This window comes from Phaenicophaeus curvirostris, chromosome Z, assembly GCF_032191515.1.
Source record: "Phaenicophaeus curvirostris isolate KB17595 chromosome Z, BPBGC_Pcur_1.0, whole genome shotgun sequence".
Taxonomy (NCBI): Eukaryota; Metazoa; Chordata; class Aves; order Cuculiformes; family Cuculidae; genus Phaenicophaeus; species Phaenicophaeus curvirostris.
In genome coordinates, this window is record NC_091431.1 from 59,460,075 (window position 1) to 59,478,230 (window position 18,156).

General features: G+C 37.1%; 1 protein-coding gene across 2 annotated transcripts in view; it reads right to left on the reverse strand.

Annotated features, from left to right (window-relative positions):
- Positions 1 to 18,156, reverse strand: part of PARP8 (poly(ADP-ribose) polymerase family member 8) — a 116,691-nt gene that overhangs the window by 29,212 nt on the left and 69,323 nt on the right. Inside the window, exons 8-14 of one of the 2 annotated variants that reach the window (XM_069880267.1) lie at positions 15,870 to 15,930; positions 14,747 to 14,837; positions 11,732 to 11,798; positions 9,867 to 9,992; positions 7,589 to 7,715; positions 4,815 to 4,868; positions 4,616 to 4,711 (exon numbers count right to left, since the gene is read on the reverse strand). In XM_069880267.1, coding sequence (XP_069736368.1) covers positions 4,616 to 4,711; positions 4,815 to 4,868; positions 7,589 to 7,715; positions 9,867 to 9,992; positions 11,732 to 11,798; positions 14,747 to 14,837; positions 15,870 to 15,930 — 622 coding nt within the window. Of the gene's footprint in view, positions 1 to 4,615; positions 4,712 to 4,814; positions 4,869 to 7,150; positions 7,716 to 9,866; positions 9,993 to 11,731; positions 11,799 to 14,746; positions 14,838 to 15,869; positions 15,931 to 18,156 lie in introns of both variants that reach the window. The other variant, XM_069880266.1, reaches the window with a different exon arrangement.

Below are 18,156 nucleotides of genomic sequence, written 5' to 3' on the forward strand. Positions count from 1 at the left end.
TTTAACTAGATGAACCAAATCACATGATTATAAAGCACCTTTGAAGGTTAGTTAGTGTTTTTATTCTCTCATACAGGACTAGCTTTGTCTAAACTTTATCTAATGTTTCTGATAAAGCTAAATTTAGCTTTCTCTGAAGCATTACCAAGCACAGCAACAAGTTTTCCAAAAAGGCTGTGGAGTCTCCATCCTCGGAGATTTTCAAAAGCCAATGAAAGACAAGCTCAACAAAACAAGCTCATTTCAGGGGCTTTTCATTGGAGACACAAGACCCAGGGGAAAATATCTCTGTACTTCAGAATGGGCTTTGTGGAAGTAGTTAAAATTTCTTAAGTTTACATCAACTATTTAGCCTAATCTGGTAGTTTGACAGAAATCAGATTAATCTATTCAATCATTTTAACAAGACATATGTGAACGATACACCAACTGTTTGAAAATGCCAGAAGAAAGCATTTCAAAATACATTTTTGAAACAATTCAAATTTAGCTACTAATCACAAAGAAATAACAGTCCATGTTTCACTCATCTCAAGAACTTCTCCATTGAGAACAAATTCAAAGACAGTTACACATTACTCAAATGAGCAGATCCTTATTGTTTTCGGTAGGTTTATCATGTCTGCCTTCTCTGTCTCTCCTCAGCACAAAACCTATGTCAGACCTTGTACTTCCGACTGTTTTTCAAAGCTGAGCAAAGAGCTACTTCAGAAGATACTGATGACATTGCTCCTGAGAACTGTGCAGCACAGGTTGCCTTGCAGGACATTACACTGTAATTCTTTACATGAGATAAGGGAGCTCTTTGGATGCAAATGCTGCAGTCCCAAGCCCCGTTAATGACTTTAAACCTGTTTCTTAATCCTTCTACGAAGAGTGAAACATGTCGCACTCTGACCACTTTTAGGAATAATTGCATGAAATTTTCCCTGTGTTTTGCAGAAAGACTGCAAATCATGCCATGAAGTGATTTCAGGGAATGTCTGTAAGTGTACCACTAAATATCTAATTTAGCTTCATAACTTTGGATGCATTGTAACTAATCATTAGATCTCACTGTGTTCTTGAAATAAATACTAAAAAACCATGCTATGATGAGAAATTACATTCATCCTCATCTCATATGGGAAAGGTTTGAATATCTACAGGAATACATTGCTTACTTTACTGTTTGTCTGTCTTAAAAAAAGAGATGGAATGAAGCAATGGACCATGTACCTTAATAAAGAAGAGTGTTACAGCTTCATGATGCATTATAGCACTTTTCTAATACTTGTCCTTCCACGCCAAAGAACCTTTGTCCTTCCCTTTCACACTAATACAGCTGCAGTTCCTTGTGAGATTATTAGGTTTCTGAGTGTTTTGAAGTTACTTCATCTACATAATGTGTTATCTACATATGCACTTGCAGAGTACACGCAGGAACTGTATCTGTAATTCTGGTTGTCTGTATTTCAGGGAACTTTTGGAGCTCAAACAAAAACTGTTTGTTCTGAAAGATCCATACTTTGCTCCATTATGAAATACCCAAGATAAATCTAAGACTTTTGTCCTTATTCATCTCCATAAGTCGTTAAGGTAGCCTTTTTATTTATCCTTAATAAGTGACTAAGGTAGCCTTAAAATATCCAAAGATTCCTGGGTAAAACAGAATCCCTGAACCAGTAGGAAACATTTCCATGATTAAATTAGTACTGTGGGCTCTGAAGCAAGACAGGTGTTCATTGTAAGAGCATAAAGTCAATATAGCAATTCTGTTCTGCAGCTGTCCTGCAACAGACATCTTCCATACAATGGTATGTCTGCCATGCTGACCTAGTGTCTAAATTTAAGCTAAACATTAAGAATCATCTTGTTATCATCAAGTTGCTTTTATCTCACGGTAAAAGATGTCAAGATTTCAAGAAAGCAAAGTAAATCGAAATAGATAATAAAAACAACAACCCCTAGAAAACATTATCAAGAAAAAAGAAACACAGTATTGAGAAGAAGGCTTATGATGAGAGAGACTGTTATAATGACAGGTTATACCTAAGATAAAAACATAGCTTGTAAAGCAAATTGGAAGAAAGAATAACTTTATCTCTCAGTTTCACTTAGTATCTTCAGCTGTCCTGAGGACGAGACATCTGAATTATGCAAGTCATTAATAATCAGCAAAAAAGAATGCACACAGGTATGAGAGTTTACAATATTAAAAGAACGTAATTATTGTGCAATGCCAATTTTTTTTTAACTACATTTCAAGACAATTAATTGAAATAGTTTAAGAAAGGTGTTGGTTTGTCCTACCAGAGGATTACAGAATCACATTCCTCACTGGCTTCTTTGCTAATTCCCTAACACTCCATTTAAGTACCAGAAAATCAAGCTTAAATACATTTTAAATAGCTTCTTGAGCAATAACTTTGCAATGCTTTTATAAATTCATATGCTTTGTTGAATAAAAGGTCCAAAAGCTAGAAGGGAAACTCATCATCAAGGATAGACACACCCAGACATGACTTTATGTGCATCTATGTGGAGGAACTGTTCTTTAAAGGAAGAGACTGGTGAACCACCCAGAACTAATTAGTCTGTTGCATCTCTTGGGATACAACAAACAACAGATAAAGCTGACCTCAGTAATGCCTTTGAGCTACAAAAATCCCTATGGACATCCATAGAAAGCAGATCATAGCAAGTTTCTGATCATTATGAAACCTAGTGAAGTTACTGTGGTGTCAATAGTATGAGCACTTTAACACTCCTCAGGAAGGCCAGGGATACGACATATATGATCCATTAAGTGGCCTAAGACTAGATTGCATGTAGCCTTAACTTTAATGAAAGCACCCTGCATTCTGATTAATAAAGTAGAGCACTTCTGAGATCTGCTGTTGCAGCAGTATTAAACAGAAAGTGCTCTTTCTGTTGGATAATTCTGTATTTTCTTTATAGACATTATATGTATGTATGTATGTATGCGTGTGTGTGTGTGTGTGCAGCTGAAACATGTAAATAAACCCTAAAATTGACTACTTTAGGCTGTCTCTGCTAGAGCTCTCAGTAGAATGGAGTATAAATTTCTTTGAGACCCTTTTGGCAAGCTCATACTTGATTCAAACTGAGATCCTTTCTCACCTTCTACAGAACTGCAAAATCATTAATGGCTCTATATTGCTTATTGAGCCAGTCAAGCACACACAGAGTGTGCTAGATTTCTTCCTGCTGTTTCCTTCTCCCTGGGTTATATAAGGACAGCCTTTCATTTTCGCAAAGCTATTAGGCTATTCTGCTTGCAGAGGCACTGGCAAATACATGTTTAGTGGCAAATGTTTGCGTTTTCCTCTGTTTTGAAGTGCTGACAAACTCTCAGGTAGCTAAAACCACCTTCTTTAAGCTGAATACACAGAAAAGTAATTCTGAGGGATTTTAATCACTCATGTGGGAAAGCAAGAAGAATTAAGATACTTTAATATAGAGCAGACAACTTCCCATTCTGTATTCTTTGAGTAGTTCATCATGTGAACAGGAATAAATACTACTGTTCGCTCTGTCCTATGGACAACAGAGAAAACCCAATAATTTAAATAAATGAATTATCCAAACTTTACTCACTATACAAGCACTGCTCACTTCACCTTACTTCATCCTGTCACAGGTAATACGCATAACAGCACATTCAAAGATGAACAACAAGGAACTCTTGCCTTTTCTACAACTTTCTCTAATCATGGTTTGGTTGCTGGTAAATCCGGAGGAAAGCCATGTTTTTAAAAGAGCTTGAAGAGGCAAAAACCACCTGATAGGATTTTCAGAAGTACTGAGGTTTAACCATTATTTAAAATGGCATTAAATGAATATGTAGATGCTTCTATAAATCCTGTTAGCAGACTATTTGCTTACCCTGCCTGCGACTGCATTCTGACTAGAATGCCTGAGCATGCTGCCGATGAGTGTCTAGGGTGATGACACTCAGCTGACTTCCGCTAATGTGTAAGCAATAAATTTCCTGAATTTAGGTCCATGGAACTATCACAGATAACGTCTGTTTCAACTTAGCCGTAGTTCCTCACCACGCAGGGGAGAAATTGGCAGGTGTCAGGCCATTCACTGGTATTAAGTAGTTTTCCATGGCTTTATAGTTTCAAGGTTTCTGAGGTTTCCTTAGAATTCAGGACAGGTGAAGCAAGAAGGATTCTAAACTGCAAGATCAGTCCTAAAGGTAAAAATTTTATTCTCCTAATACACTCTTCCACACAGCTGCACTGATCCAGTAGCTCCAGGCAGACTGTGTCTCTTGTGACCAGTCTCAGGAAAGCATTCTAATGCACTTCCGCTATCTTACCCAGTTGTGACTACTGTAGCACAATAGTGTTAAAAGAAATGCACCCCTCCTTTGCATTTCTATGACATTATACAAGCCTGATTTCCATCTCCCTTGCTTGCAATACATTTCTTTCATATTTAAGGAACAATCTAGTCAATAAGCGTTTCATTTTTGCATCTTAAAATGTCACTAGGATGAAAAGCATCTGAAATAATTCAATAGTTTTGTAACAGGTTTGTATGGTTCATTGCTATGTAAGGCATTATAAAATGTATTGTTTATACCAGCAATCACATCACTTACCCTCAGCATAGGGCCATTCTGGAACACATGGGGTTCATCACAAACTACACAGTATTCATTCAATACTGGTATCCGCTGCTCAGCAAATTCAATAGTCTGAGAACAATGAAAATAAGAATAAAAACACCTGCTTAAAAATAATTAACAGTCAGCTCGTGCTTCACAATGTTTCATAAATACATAAGACATGACATCCTACCTGCACAAGAAAGCCACGGTCTCGTACCGGAATGCATTTTGCACCATAATTTTGCTGCAAGGAAAAAAAATAAAGCAGCTTCAGTGTTGGTAGACTAATTATAAGACAATTGTAAAAAAAATGTATTTTATTGCATGCAAATACATTATTTAAATGATATTTGCATCTAAAAGGATCTCCCATTTGCATAAACCAATAATCATTCTTTTTGTTGTTTGCCAACTGTGGGGTAGATTTCTAGTATTTCTTTTTAGTTTTTAAATCTGATGAGGTTTTGTATCTGGACATTCCCAAAATCTTAACCTCAAATGGAAATGCTAGTGCATTCACTCCATTCTAATAAACTGGTATTTGATAATTTCCATTAAATTTTAACTGCATATTGTCTATTCAAATATGGGCTATCTGCTTAGGCTTGAAAGACCAGTGTAACTCTCAGAATGGCTTAAAATATTTCTCTTTTTTATTTACTAAGTTCTCACTTCTGTAAACACCACACTAACAAATCTCTGTGTTCAGATCGCACTCACATTCTTTCTGCATTTTCCTTTCAACACTCAGCAACATAAATTAGAAGGAACTCTCTTACAGGAGTCAGTAAGGTACAAAATTCCCACTAGGCTGACATCTATCTCAATCAAACCTTGTTTAGAATAAGAGTGAAATCATGTCCATTTACAGCTTTTGTTTTGTTTTGTTTTGTTTTGTTTTGTTTTGTTTATAGGCCTATTTCCTTTCATTTCCCTAAGTACTGTTTTGGGAAACTTTTCCCTTTTTCTCATGGGAAACAGTCCTCCTACTAGTATTCATATATGAGATTTAAATACTTAAGCTGAGAACTGAAGAGAAGTTAGGGTCCTGATTCATTGCTTCCTCATTTCACTGACTTCAAATTGCAGTTAGGCACCCAGGCTGTTGCCTGCATGTAGAATGTGAAATGGACTGTTGATGCCCACCCACTAACATCAGTCAAACTGCACCTGACTGTGTATATGATGATTTTCCCTCAAAATAAATGCATTCTAGCAATACATTACTGGTAGTTCTCACAGACTGCCAAAAAGGACTTGCATTTCTTCCATATCAGCTGATAACATCAGTAATAAAACCACTTAGTCAACTCTTCATTATCTTATCAAAAATCAAGGGGACTTTTCCCATTAACAACAGGAGAGAAAAGCCTTGCTACAGTAAGACATCCTCTGGTGGTTCAGAAAAATATGTACCTCTAGACTGTGACAAGTATAAAGTCTGCGGGTTCACCTTAAATTAGTATTACTGTGCACATTACAGGGACCAGCCACACATCATACAAACTATTTCATGATAGTACATCACTGTTTTTAGACTTGATGAGTACAGCTCACAGTGTATTAAACTGATTTATCAGGACACGTAGCACATTCAATGTAATTTCATTATGCAGAACACATTATTTTAAATAAATATAGGCATTTCAAGCAAGAATCAGCTTTTTCTCACTAAGAACTTCGAGGGATTACCAGGCTAAGGGAGTGGAGAATACTGTCTCCTAAGTGCCTCTCCCCAGCTCTAGAGAAAACAGAGTGTGCCTTTAAAAAGTACTACCATACTCTTTTCTATAAAGTATAAACCCCATCTTTTAAGAGGCAGAAAAATTAATTCTGAACGCTATTTCTTAGGCTTATGGATATATGCTATCCTTTGTTTTCCCAACTGATTATGTCTCTGTCTGAGGAAAGAAACACAGGACCAGTAAGGACTTAATTTCCTCCCCAGCCTCCGGTTGCCACCAGCACATCTGAAGGTTAAACCTTTCAAAAAGCAGAAATGCACAAGAGGTGAGCTGAATCATGACTGCATTCCTTCCACTATGATGATGATCACAGATGCAAAGACCAGAAGGAGAGGTGACTTGGCACCCAAACAAGCCAATGAACAGCTGCTTTCCCCACAAAGCAAACAGTGAAATAAGAAAAGACCTTTGTGACCAAGCCAATTTTGCAGCACAGATGCACAAATTCTCCCTTCTTCCTGCAGCAAGAAAGGAGGCAGGGAAGGAAGTGGATGACTGAATTTTTCCTATGGCCAGCAGGTACATTGAGCTGCATTCAACATGACATGTAAAATCTCTGTCTTGACCTAAGCAAAATATGCTTTTATAACTTAAATAAATGTGCATACACAGTTGTTTAAATCCTCCTGAAAAGCTGACTCCATTGCTCTTGTCTTCCAACATATTCCATATATTCACTAACATACGTCCTAAGTATTAATGTCTTTGCCTTAACAAGCGTAACAGAATGTTTGGAAAATAACAAGAGGAAAATGAGCTGAATAAAATAATTATTACGCACAACAGCTTGTGAAGGTGATGATGAAGATGGCGTTAAGATACCAATAAGCCCTGAGGTAAGAGAGAGCCTTCTGCTCTCTGCTGTGGTGGACTCCTTGAAAGGCTCCATTTTGGATGATTTAGGGGCATTGCAGTAAGTCTTGCTGAGTAATTTGTGATTCTTCAAGCCATCCAATTCTTCCATCCTAAGATTACTGGAGTAGGACCTGCTTAAAAGTTTGTGGGGCTTCAAGGTGCTGTTGTGCTCACATCGAGGGTCCCCAGAACATGACCTACTTAACAGCTTATGGGGCTTTAAAGTGATGCACTCCTCCTGCTTGACAGCTGCAGAGCAAGAACGGTTCAACAGTTTGTGCGATTTAACAGCCATTGTCTGTTCAGCCCTAGGGTCACTCGACAACGAGCGGCCAAAGGTTCTATGAGATTTTGTGGCACATACATCCTCCGCCTTCACTGTGCTAGAGCAAGTCCTTCTCAGTAGCTTGTGAGTTTTGGAGATGCCATCCTGTTCTGACTTCAGTTTTGATTTATTTTTACCACAGCCAGGTGGAGGATAACTTGGCGACCTTAGAAATAAAGGAAAAGACAAAGTTGGAGAATAATAAAAATCATGTGCAAATCAAGTAATACCACATATATACACAAAAATTTAAATCGTCATCTGTCTTTATGTACTTCACTAGCGAGAAACACAGCGCAACATTAAAAAGCAAGCAACTGTGCAGAAGCCTTATTTTCCAGTACCAAATAGGCATCTTACTCCTACTTACATACAAGCTCATCAATCAAAACAACAGCTAACTACTGAGGTAGAAGTTAGAGCTATATGTTTACAACTTTTTGTAGAGGTCTCTAGAGGAAATGATCTTTGAAATAAAACCTACATGTTTCACATGAGATTATAACACATTTTCCTTACCAAATTCTGTCTTTCCTACAGAATACTCACGGCATGATCCCATTAAAGTTACTGTCTTCTGGACATAGCATAACAAATTATATAATTATATGTCCACATCCAATGAAAGATATAATGAACATTGAAACTTGAAGGCAGTAACTCAAATTTAATTCAGCTGAAATGAGCATTATTTTTAAAAAACCCTTAACAATCTGGTTGCTTTGTGGGAAACGATTTGATGCCTGTCTTTCCTGTTTTAGAAAAGAATGTAGCTCTGTAACACTAAAGATAAGAATGTGAGTTACCTAAACTATGAATGTAAAAAGTAAAAAACAAAAAGCTGTTGTGAAACAATATTCACATGAACTGTCACATTTCTTCAAGGTTCACATTCGCCTGTCCTTGCTAGGCAAAACCATGTAATAGATACGTTGAATCATTTTCTTATGCTTTATAAACAACCCCAAACCTTGGTTTTTTGGGCTTGCATTTTTTGGCCTTGGATAGAATAGAAAAGAAGTGAAACCCCAAAGGGAGAGGCTGGCAGATTTCTCCACCTGGTTAGCAAGTGGTGAAAGTAGAAGCAGTATGTTGGGGCTGCTGACTCAATACTGCAGCTGGCTCACTAACACCCTCCGGCAGACAGGGTGTAGGGCTAGTGCTCTAGGGAGAGATAAGGGGTCTCTATTTGGGCTAAGCCATCTGCAGGCAGGAACTGCAGAAGCAACCAAATTAAGAACAGAAATATTGGGCTGGCTTTTGCACGCCCTTTCTAAATAAAGGCAAACTCCAAGCTATAGCCTGCACCAGACAAAGGTGTGTGGCATGGAAGGGAACAGGTAAACTTTCCACTTAAATCATCTCCCTCTCTGTGACTTTCGAAAAGAAAATCTTTTGTCATCTTTGACATTCCTCCCTTCTTCCACATGAGTGATTGCTGTACTCCCTCTTTTTTATACAAAGAACACAGAATGGCAAAATTCATCAAGAAGAAGAAATGCTCAAAGAACCATTCAGTTCAAATTCACAGCATAGGTGATCTGTCAGCCCTTCATAAGGAAGAAAATGTGCTAGAGTAAATAGTCATATTCCTGAAAGAGGTAAAATCAGAGCCTGATTTTATGTACATTCAAGAGTATGAGTAACTGGCAGTAGTTACAATGAATTCAAATGAATTTTCACTAAGTATTTCTCATGTTTTTAATTTTTCATTCTTCGAAATTCTTTGCCTACATTTCAGAAGTAGTGAATGGTGAACATTAATGTACTTAGACAGTGGAAATAGGTGGATACTCAGCAGCTTTAAAAATCAATCTTTCGTCAATGACCATTTTGGTTTTGAAAAATATAAAATACACACAGCTGTGGAAAAACACAGCTAAATAAGAACATTTATATACATACATATATAATATACCTATTATATATATGTTTTATATGTTATATTGTATATATTACTTAGATTTCTATTCTTGCTATTCAAGTACCAGTCAAGCGTTACCAAGCTACAAAGATATAAATACAACAAGATATAAATACAAGTTAAATAATATAACATTAATTATTTCCAATTCTAGATAAAACATGAATGTTTCAGAGAACAGGGCACTGAAATGCTCCGTCTTCAAATAATCTCAGAAGCTGCAGTAGTATCTAGTTAGCTTTTCATGTCATGCAAGGTAAGGGCAGAAAACTGATGAGGTAAGAGGTAAAGACAGTATTTCTCTATAGAGAAAAGTCAACATTTCACCTTGTTAAATCTGCTAAGGATTTTGAACAGGATAGGCTGTTAACAGCTCGTTTTCCTTGCTATTACCTGCGCAATGTAGAAAAGATGTGCAGAGGGGATTTCACCTTTTTGTCAGACACCTTCTTATTGTGCGTACAATTAGATTTCTCTTTGCTGTTCTTCCACTGTTGTGTAACAAATGTCTGCATGATTCTGCAAATTGAAAAAGAAAAAAAAGATTTTCTTATCCTGCCAATACATAGTCACTCTAATACTAGGGTCTCTCTGTTTACCATGTAGGGACATGACGCAACCTCCTCACTCTTCAGGCAGAGCTTTCCTGTCATGTATGTGGGCTGATGATTGGGTGCTCAACTCTTCAAAAATGCTTCTTCCCCACATAAAACTAATTTACGTGGAATTCTTATTTAGAATACAACCTGCATAAACAAACACTGCTCAACTTATATAGTTATGCCTGTCATGGAGATCTAGAAACAAACTTATTCAAAGGCATCCTAACCAACTGTAGGCATCTGTCTCTTCATTGACTATAGAGGTAGGCCACAGCATTCATACTGGTCAAGCAGGAGCATGTTCTCCTAAAACACAAGGGTGAAGGTAGGAGTGTTGAATACTACAGTATCCAAAGAGGGTTTACAGAGAGGACAGAGCCAGACACTTCCCAGAAATGAACAGTAAAGGGCAGTGGCCACAAATTGCAGCGAAGACAGCTAAAAACTATAAAGGCTTTAAAAAGAAGACATCCACAAAAGAATAGTTAAATCAATAGGTTGCCCACAAAGGCTGGAGATTTCATAGCTCTTCCGCCTGAGACTCTGAATGAACTAATCTGACTTTGTTAGGATCACCTGGAACAGGAGGTTGCACTACGTGATGTAAAGCAGTTCTTTCCAAGCCAAATTATTCTGGGCCTCTATTCTAGCTATGGGTCTCTTTGAGTGATAAAGTCAAAATGGAAGTTGGTATGGACTTTTATTTTATTTTATTTTATTTTATTTTATTTTATTTTATTTTATTTTATTTTATTTTATTTTATTTTATAAATTTAGTGAACCTTTGAAGATGAATATACTGTTGCCATAGCCGTGAGGGACCATTGGAGTTCATGGTTATTTTGACTTCTGCTCAACTATGAATTATGCAGCTATGTAATTTAAAATGTCTTATGGGAACTTTTAGTAATTACCTGGTGTACAAATCAAAGACAGTGTAAGCACTGAAATGTTTTAAAAGACTGTGGGGAACTTTCAATTTTTCTTCTTTAAAGCCATGTAACACGGAGATTTTAGTAATGTTTCTTTATTTGTAAGATTACAAAAACATTGCAGCGTACTTCTTGAAACTCCAAACAACAAAGATTTTTTTTCTTAAGGAATTCTTAGTGTTAAAGGCTATATTGTAATTTAATTACACATACACAAGTATATGAGAAAAGATAATTCAGTAAATTTTTATTCAATTGAATTGTACCATGAACACACAAAACTGCTATTTTTGCCACCTATTCTTCCCTCTTGTCCTCAAAATGTGGATGGCCTAATTACTATAGTATAGCCTAGATGGCACCATGAAAGCATAGACCCCTTAGGGTACGTACGATGCTCAAAAAGATTCCTGCTCCAGAGGCTTCACCATCTAAGCAGAAACGTGAAATTGAATACTGCTAGCTATCCTCTTTTGAACTTTTCTAGCATACTTCCTAAATGGCAGCAAAGTGACAGAAAAACCTGGCAGGCAGCACAAATAAGGTTCTTCCCAACAACAGTCAAAACTGAGCTTAAAAAGGCAAATCCTATTACATTTCATTTAAAGAAAAACAAGTTCAAACCACTTTGATTGAACCGACTTGGCAACCTGTGAATTTCATCCTACTTGACATGGTCCAGCAACTAAGAAGAGTGCCTAAAACCAGGCTTTTCTAGACTTACTTTTTCAGCTGATGTCCCAGACCAAATCTTTCCTTAGTAGAGATCTGAAACACATCCACAGTTGGCACTATGGAAAAAGGAGATATTGTTGATATATGAACTTGCAGCATATAAAGAACTCATGATGACATTAGTCCTATTTAAGGACCCTGTTCCATCTGGACCTTCACTGTAAGCAATGAAACTGAAGCAACAGTGAAAGCGGACATGTCACCTACTGAGAAATGAATGGTTCTTTTTGGAATATCTGCCAACATAATTCATAATTTTACAAATTAGTATTTCAGAATTGAATTCCTCTTAGTGTATTTTAGAAACTGATTTCCTCCAAATGCATCTCTTCCCACTAATTTTAATTAAAAAAAAAGATGTCTTTGCTTTTTTTGTATTATGCAAGTACTAAAGAGTAGCACCAGATTAAATGCATCTGGACTAGCCATTTATCTAGTCTAGTCTCTCAAATTTTTTTCCCAAGCAAATAAGTAATCTTTAGACACTACAGTTTCTGTCAGTTTGACAAAAACTCAGAGTGGAATAAACTGAATTAATTAGTATCTGGGTTTTCATTCTGAGGGAATTTTAATAACAGATCCATAATCATCATCTAAGAGCCTGATACATGAATTCTGTTGGCCAAAAATTGCTGTGAATTTTCCTCAAGAGCAGTCCTAACATTAGTATATCCTTATTCATTTGTCAGAAAACTGAAAGTGTGCACAGTGAACACTGGAAATGAGCTCTTGGTATTACTAAAATCCTTCAATAACATTACTAGATAGATCTGACAGGTGGACTCTAATACTTGTTGAGAGACTCTCAGGTCCTCAAGGCAGGACAACAGCCAGTGCATATTACAAGCATGAATAGACTTCATACTCCATATTACATAAGGTGGTAACGACTGCAGTAAAATAAAAAAGAAAGGAAAACAGAAAATCTGATGCTGGTTCACATTTTACTAGGAAAACTAAAATAGTATTTTAAAATATGTATTATTTTTATTACTCAGAGACTCAGACTTTACTCAGAATGTCAAGTTTACCCTTTAATTTCACTCTCATAAATTAAATTTAAAATTAAAATATAATATATCTAACCTGGCCACCCAATTTCACTAAATTCATATCCATGTAGATAGTCTTTCTCTAATGTTATTATTCAAAAATAATCTCTTCTTTTAAAGACAAATTGGTGATTTTTTTCCATAAGTGAGGAATGATTTGATTAGGGGAATCAATGTTGCTAAATCATCAAATTTAGGCCACACAGTATGGGGTGAACATTTTCAATGAGAATTATCATATCTAGACCAGCAATCTTAAAACCTGACATCCAGACTACAATTCCTGTTCAACATCTACAGTCAGAGAAGACAGCACAGTACTTCCAAAGGTTGATACATCCTCATCCAAGACAGGTTTCTAAAGCATGTGGGAGAAATTGCCCACAAGTATAATAATGAGACAAACTATTAACTAAAGGAATGACTGTCTAAAATCAGGATATTACTCAGCTACAAGGTGGTATGAATACCATTCATAGTGCTTTGAAGCACACTGCTTTTCTGTTTCTTTTATCAATCAAAAGAATGTACTACTGGAGAAGAAAACATAGCATGAAGTTACGGCCCAGTAGTCTCAAAACATATTTAAGGGGGAAGAGGATTCACAGAGAAAGGGCCTTGGTTAACACAAAAGATGGTAGATCTCATTGTCCTTTTCTGGTAAACAAAGAGACAGGGCTGCAACAGAATCTGAGCTCATAAAACCAGTATCAGTGAAGCACTTGCCTCTGGCCCTGATATTGCTTCTCTTGGTACTCAAGCACTTCTACAATCAGTAAGCTGCAGGACTGGGAACTAAGCTTTCCATTTTAACCTTGTCAACAGTGCAGAAGATACACTGATGTCATTGCTGATTTCACTACATAACTTCTTACTGCATACTGTTCTTCACGCTTCACCTTCTCTAATTTGCTGCACCTTTTTTATTTTTTAAATTACATTTTGATAGAAATACGCTGAACACTAACACTGCTACTTACTATGGAAAATACATGTTTTAAGATCTGCATACTTACAAAAGGTATTGAAGCAATAAAATAGACAAAAAGATCAAAGTCAAGGAAAAAAAGATTGATGTAAAGAAATGCTTATTTGAATGAACACAATATAGCTTATAGTTGGCATTGGCAGGCAACATATCCTATAAAAATAGCTCGTTGGGACAGATTTTGCTAAACACGTTATGACTGGAAATATCTATTCATTTTCCAGAGGCAGAATTCTCCCACAGATAAGAGTTCAAACTGACAGCTTGCACTGGAAGCCTCCAAAGGCAGGCAAATTAGGGTTGGAATAGCAACTAAGTTCTGACTTCCCACTGTAAATATACATCTGAAGTTGACTCTTACATATGAATGTTTCCAAATCTCCAAAATCAGACGATTCTCCAGGAGTCTGACCATTTTTACTCTCACAAGGATCTTTTACTCACTTAACAACTTAACTCAATCTAAAGATTCCCATAGTTCACACAGTCACATAGCAAGCAGAAGCTGGAAGGATAATTATTATATAATGACCTGGTTCTTCAAAGGTGTGTGAAGAAGGGCATATTAATGTGCCACACGGGTTCGTGTATGTAAACCTTATCAGCAATATCTCGCCTGTGCATATGATCCCTGATTTCCAAAATTAGGAAATCACATATTAGAAATCGTAGATCTTTATTCCTTAACCCTGGTTCCTAGGGGAAGTAGTTGTAGTTGATATCAGAAAAAACAAGCTCCAAAATTCAGCCTTTGAAAGTTTACATCAGATGCCAATGTCATTATTGAGGGCCTACCCATGCAAACATATGTAAACATAACTTCAAGCCAGCAGGACTGCTTTCAGTCGTAGACAGAAGCACATGCAGGGTCAAAGATTTGGCAGTGAATAAGTCTTTATCACTTAGTACATAGCTTAGACTGAGAAATGATACAATACACATGAAGAATAAACAGGAGACTAACCTGGACCATTTAAGTACTGTGTAAGTGAACAGTGCAATCGCACTATTATAGGCTCTGTGCGAATTACATCCCAAGCCACAGCAATCTCTTCCTAGTTCAAGACAAAAAGAAAACGACACCATTAGCCATCATGAGGAACTGTTGCATTTTGTCCGTCTGCCTGAGGGTTGTTATAAACACCATCCATACATTTACACAGTTGAGGAATATCTACTCCAGCTTCAACTGTGAGACTTCGGACATTGCGTACTGATGTCCCTTAGAGCAATATTAGACTGCTTCCAGTAGTTGAGTATGCTCACTTAAACTGAGCACAGATCTATACAAAACCCTACATCTACAGAGCAGGCACCAAGAGATACTACTTCAAAGCTGAGAAGCAAAGGAGCTAATAAAGATGGAAAGTCATCCCATAACACAGGTCAAAGGAAACTTTTGCTCCTTAAGACTAATGAAAATAATTCAAGGTACTATCTGATTTTCTTAAATTTAGGAAAAGGCCAAGAACAACTACCTTATGTGTGGTGTTGGCCGGAGAACATGCTGTATCTGTGCAGAAGCTAATGATGCACCTAAAAGCACTAGTTTTTATTCTTTATCTAGAGTACAGGAAGTTACGGCATAGGTAAGGTGAGGAAGTGTGGAGTTAATGACAGCATAGCTGTTACAAAAGACAAGCTGCCATTCTACAGCCCCACTATCTTTCCTCTCCTTTGCCACTCAAGCCTTTCATTCATCAGCTGCAGATGTTGAGAAGCACACAAAAGAGCTCCAGTCAAACTTTTCTTCCTTCCAGGGCTCTATGTAAAGTACTTTAAAGTACTCGTCTAGGACAGTAAAAAAACAAATGCATTTAATTTAATCAGTTACAACATTTACCATTCACAAAGCATGTTTGAAACACACATGCAGTAAACAAAAGCGTACAAAGAATTTTAACAATGTAACTATAAAAGGAAAAGGAAATGTTTGCATTGAGTGGCAATCAATAACATAACAGCCACTTGTGAAGATCAAGACTCTGAAAAAGAAATGTCTCAGTGGTTGTCTAGAGAGCCTGATGTGTAGCAGAATTAAATGGGTATTAATGTTCATTATGTAATTCTGTGATTAAATTACTTACATCAAGAAAGCTAACATCAATATGCAGATCAATATCTACATCATCAATGGCTCCATATTCCCTGAAAGGAAAGAATTACATTACATTAGGGCTCTTTAAGATACTCCTCAGTCCAGGAGTGCTTCTAACAGTGAAGATTTTATGAGGGATAATCTTGTCTGTAAAATCAGAGTAGTTATAAAGTATAAATTTACATAGATTTGATCAATATTTCTAGTGGGTGACTGTCTGCTGCACTAAAACTTTCTTCTGGTGAAGCTTACTTGAACTAAATGATTTTTTTCCACCAATTCCCTCAAATTCTCTCTCCATTGCTGCTATGTATTTTTGCCTTGTGTATTACACAAATAAATCAAAAACATATAATGGACACATGCTGCTCCTTTTTATAACGAAAGAAAACTAGTTAATTTTTGAAAGTATTTCAGGTTAACAGCCAGTAACCTAAGTAGAGTCTTGAGCTAAATCACTGAAGACAAATACAACATAGCCTAAAGGCTGGCATATTATACTTGTGGGATTGCTTCTTACATTCAAGCATTTGTTTGTCAAAAAATAAAGATTGCCCTGTAACATGCTCAAGGCAACAGATACCTTATTTTATTTGTTACATTTAGTATTGCTGGAATCCTCAAGGTTCAAATTTAACTTAGGCTCATAGGTGTTTCATTATTTTCTGAAATCTTATAAGTAAGGTGTGACTTTTCCACCTCTCATTTTCTGACTCATTCTGAATGACCTCCCACAATGTACTTGAAGACTTCTGAAAAACCGGGCTAGAAAATACTCATTCACACATCTAAATAAAAAACTGCTTTCCTTTTCATTTAAATTACTCAAACGGACAATACTATAAAAGTGCAATGAATCAATTTTTCACAGAACAGTGTCTAGTCGCTGGTTTGTTTTTCTTTACACCGCATTTACACGGTTGCTTTCACAGTGACTCCCATGTTTTTCTATCAAACTAGAATAAGAAAGCGCACAGTAGCAGTTGTGCATATGTAAGTTGACAGAGTAATTTTGAAATACAAAACTATTTTTGTGACTATAACTATCTCCTGCCAAAGTGGCCTCTCAGCTCAGGATAGGACATAACTCCCACAGGAAATGCCTTCATCTCTTGTGAAGCTTCATGAAGGGAAGAGAACCCCTTCCACCAAACGTCATTATCCCAATTATTCTAGCTGGTAAGGGCAAAGTCTCTCTCTAGATCAGATGTGTCCACACACGGCACCTAAATGGCTGGCCAAGGCTGTGCTACCTGGAGGCTCCCCAGTCACCCTGACAGCTGCTCCAGAGTCCACTCAGCCAGAGCCTCACATACAGGCACTCATTGACTTCCTACAGCTCATTCAATACCTGGCTTTGAAACAGTGAAATACTCCACCTACTGAATGGCTTAGCCACTGTGCTAAGAAACAGTGGCCTCAGATTTTTTTTTGTTAATTTTCCAGATGATCTGAAGAACAGATTGTTACAAACTCTCAAGCAATATTTATGAACACAGGCTGGTGTTACTCTCATGACTGAGATTCAAAAAGCTGAGAACAAGCATGATTTCACAAATTAAATGGAAACATAGACAGAAACATTAATGGAAGAAAGGATAAGATAAAAATAAGATATAGCTGTGGAATTTCCATACTGACTGAAATCCCTTTGCCCCGACTCTGTCACCACCCAAGCAAATGGATTTTAAACACGTGATGCTGACTCCAGTTTTATTTGCCCAAGCTGAAAGGGGAGAAGAAGCCATGTTTTCTTCTAGCACCTGCAGCTTAGTTTGTTGCCTACAATGGCCCAGAGACTGTCCAACCCTCAGTGCGTAAGCAATGTAAAGAGATATTGAGGAGTTTGAATCAGTTGGTCCAGAGGTCTTTCTCATGGCTTCGGTAACCAGATTTCAAAGGGTAATAGTGAAAAGCATACTGGCATAGGAATTTCACTTAAGATACATACACATTTGTTGCTCTCTGACAGAAAGAGACTTCTAAACGAAGGTCAGCTGTCTAGGAAATGCGCATCTTAGTGGGTGTGCCTGTCAGATAGACTTCTCTCTCCACAGAGAAGTGGAGCTATAGAAGATGGATGAAACTGAACGTTTAATGCTCAGTGCGTAATTTCCAAGAATTTAGAGTATTTTCAAATGCAACAGAGTGGAAGAAGCACTAAAGTTTTCCACATGCCAAAAGCATCCACAGATGACAGTTAACGGTTGGACTCGATGATCCGGTGGGTCTCTTCCAACCTGGTTGTTCTGTGATTCTGTGATTCTGTTTCTACC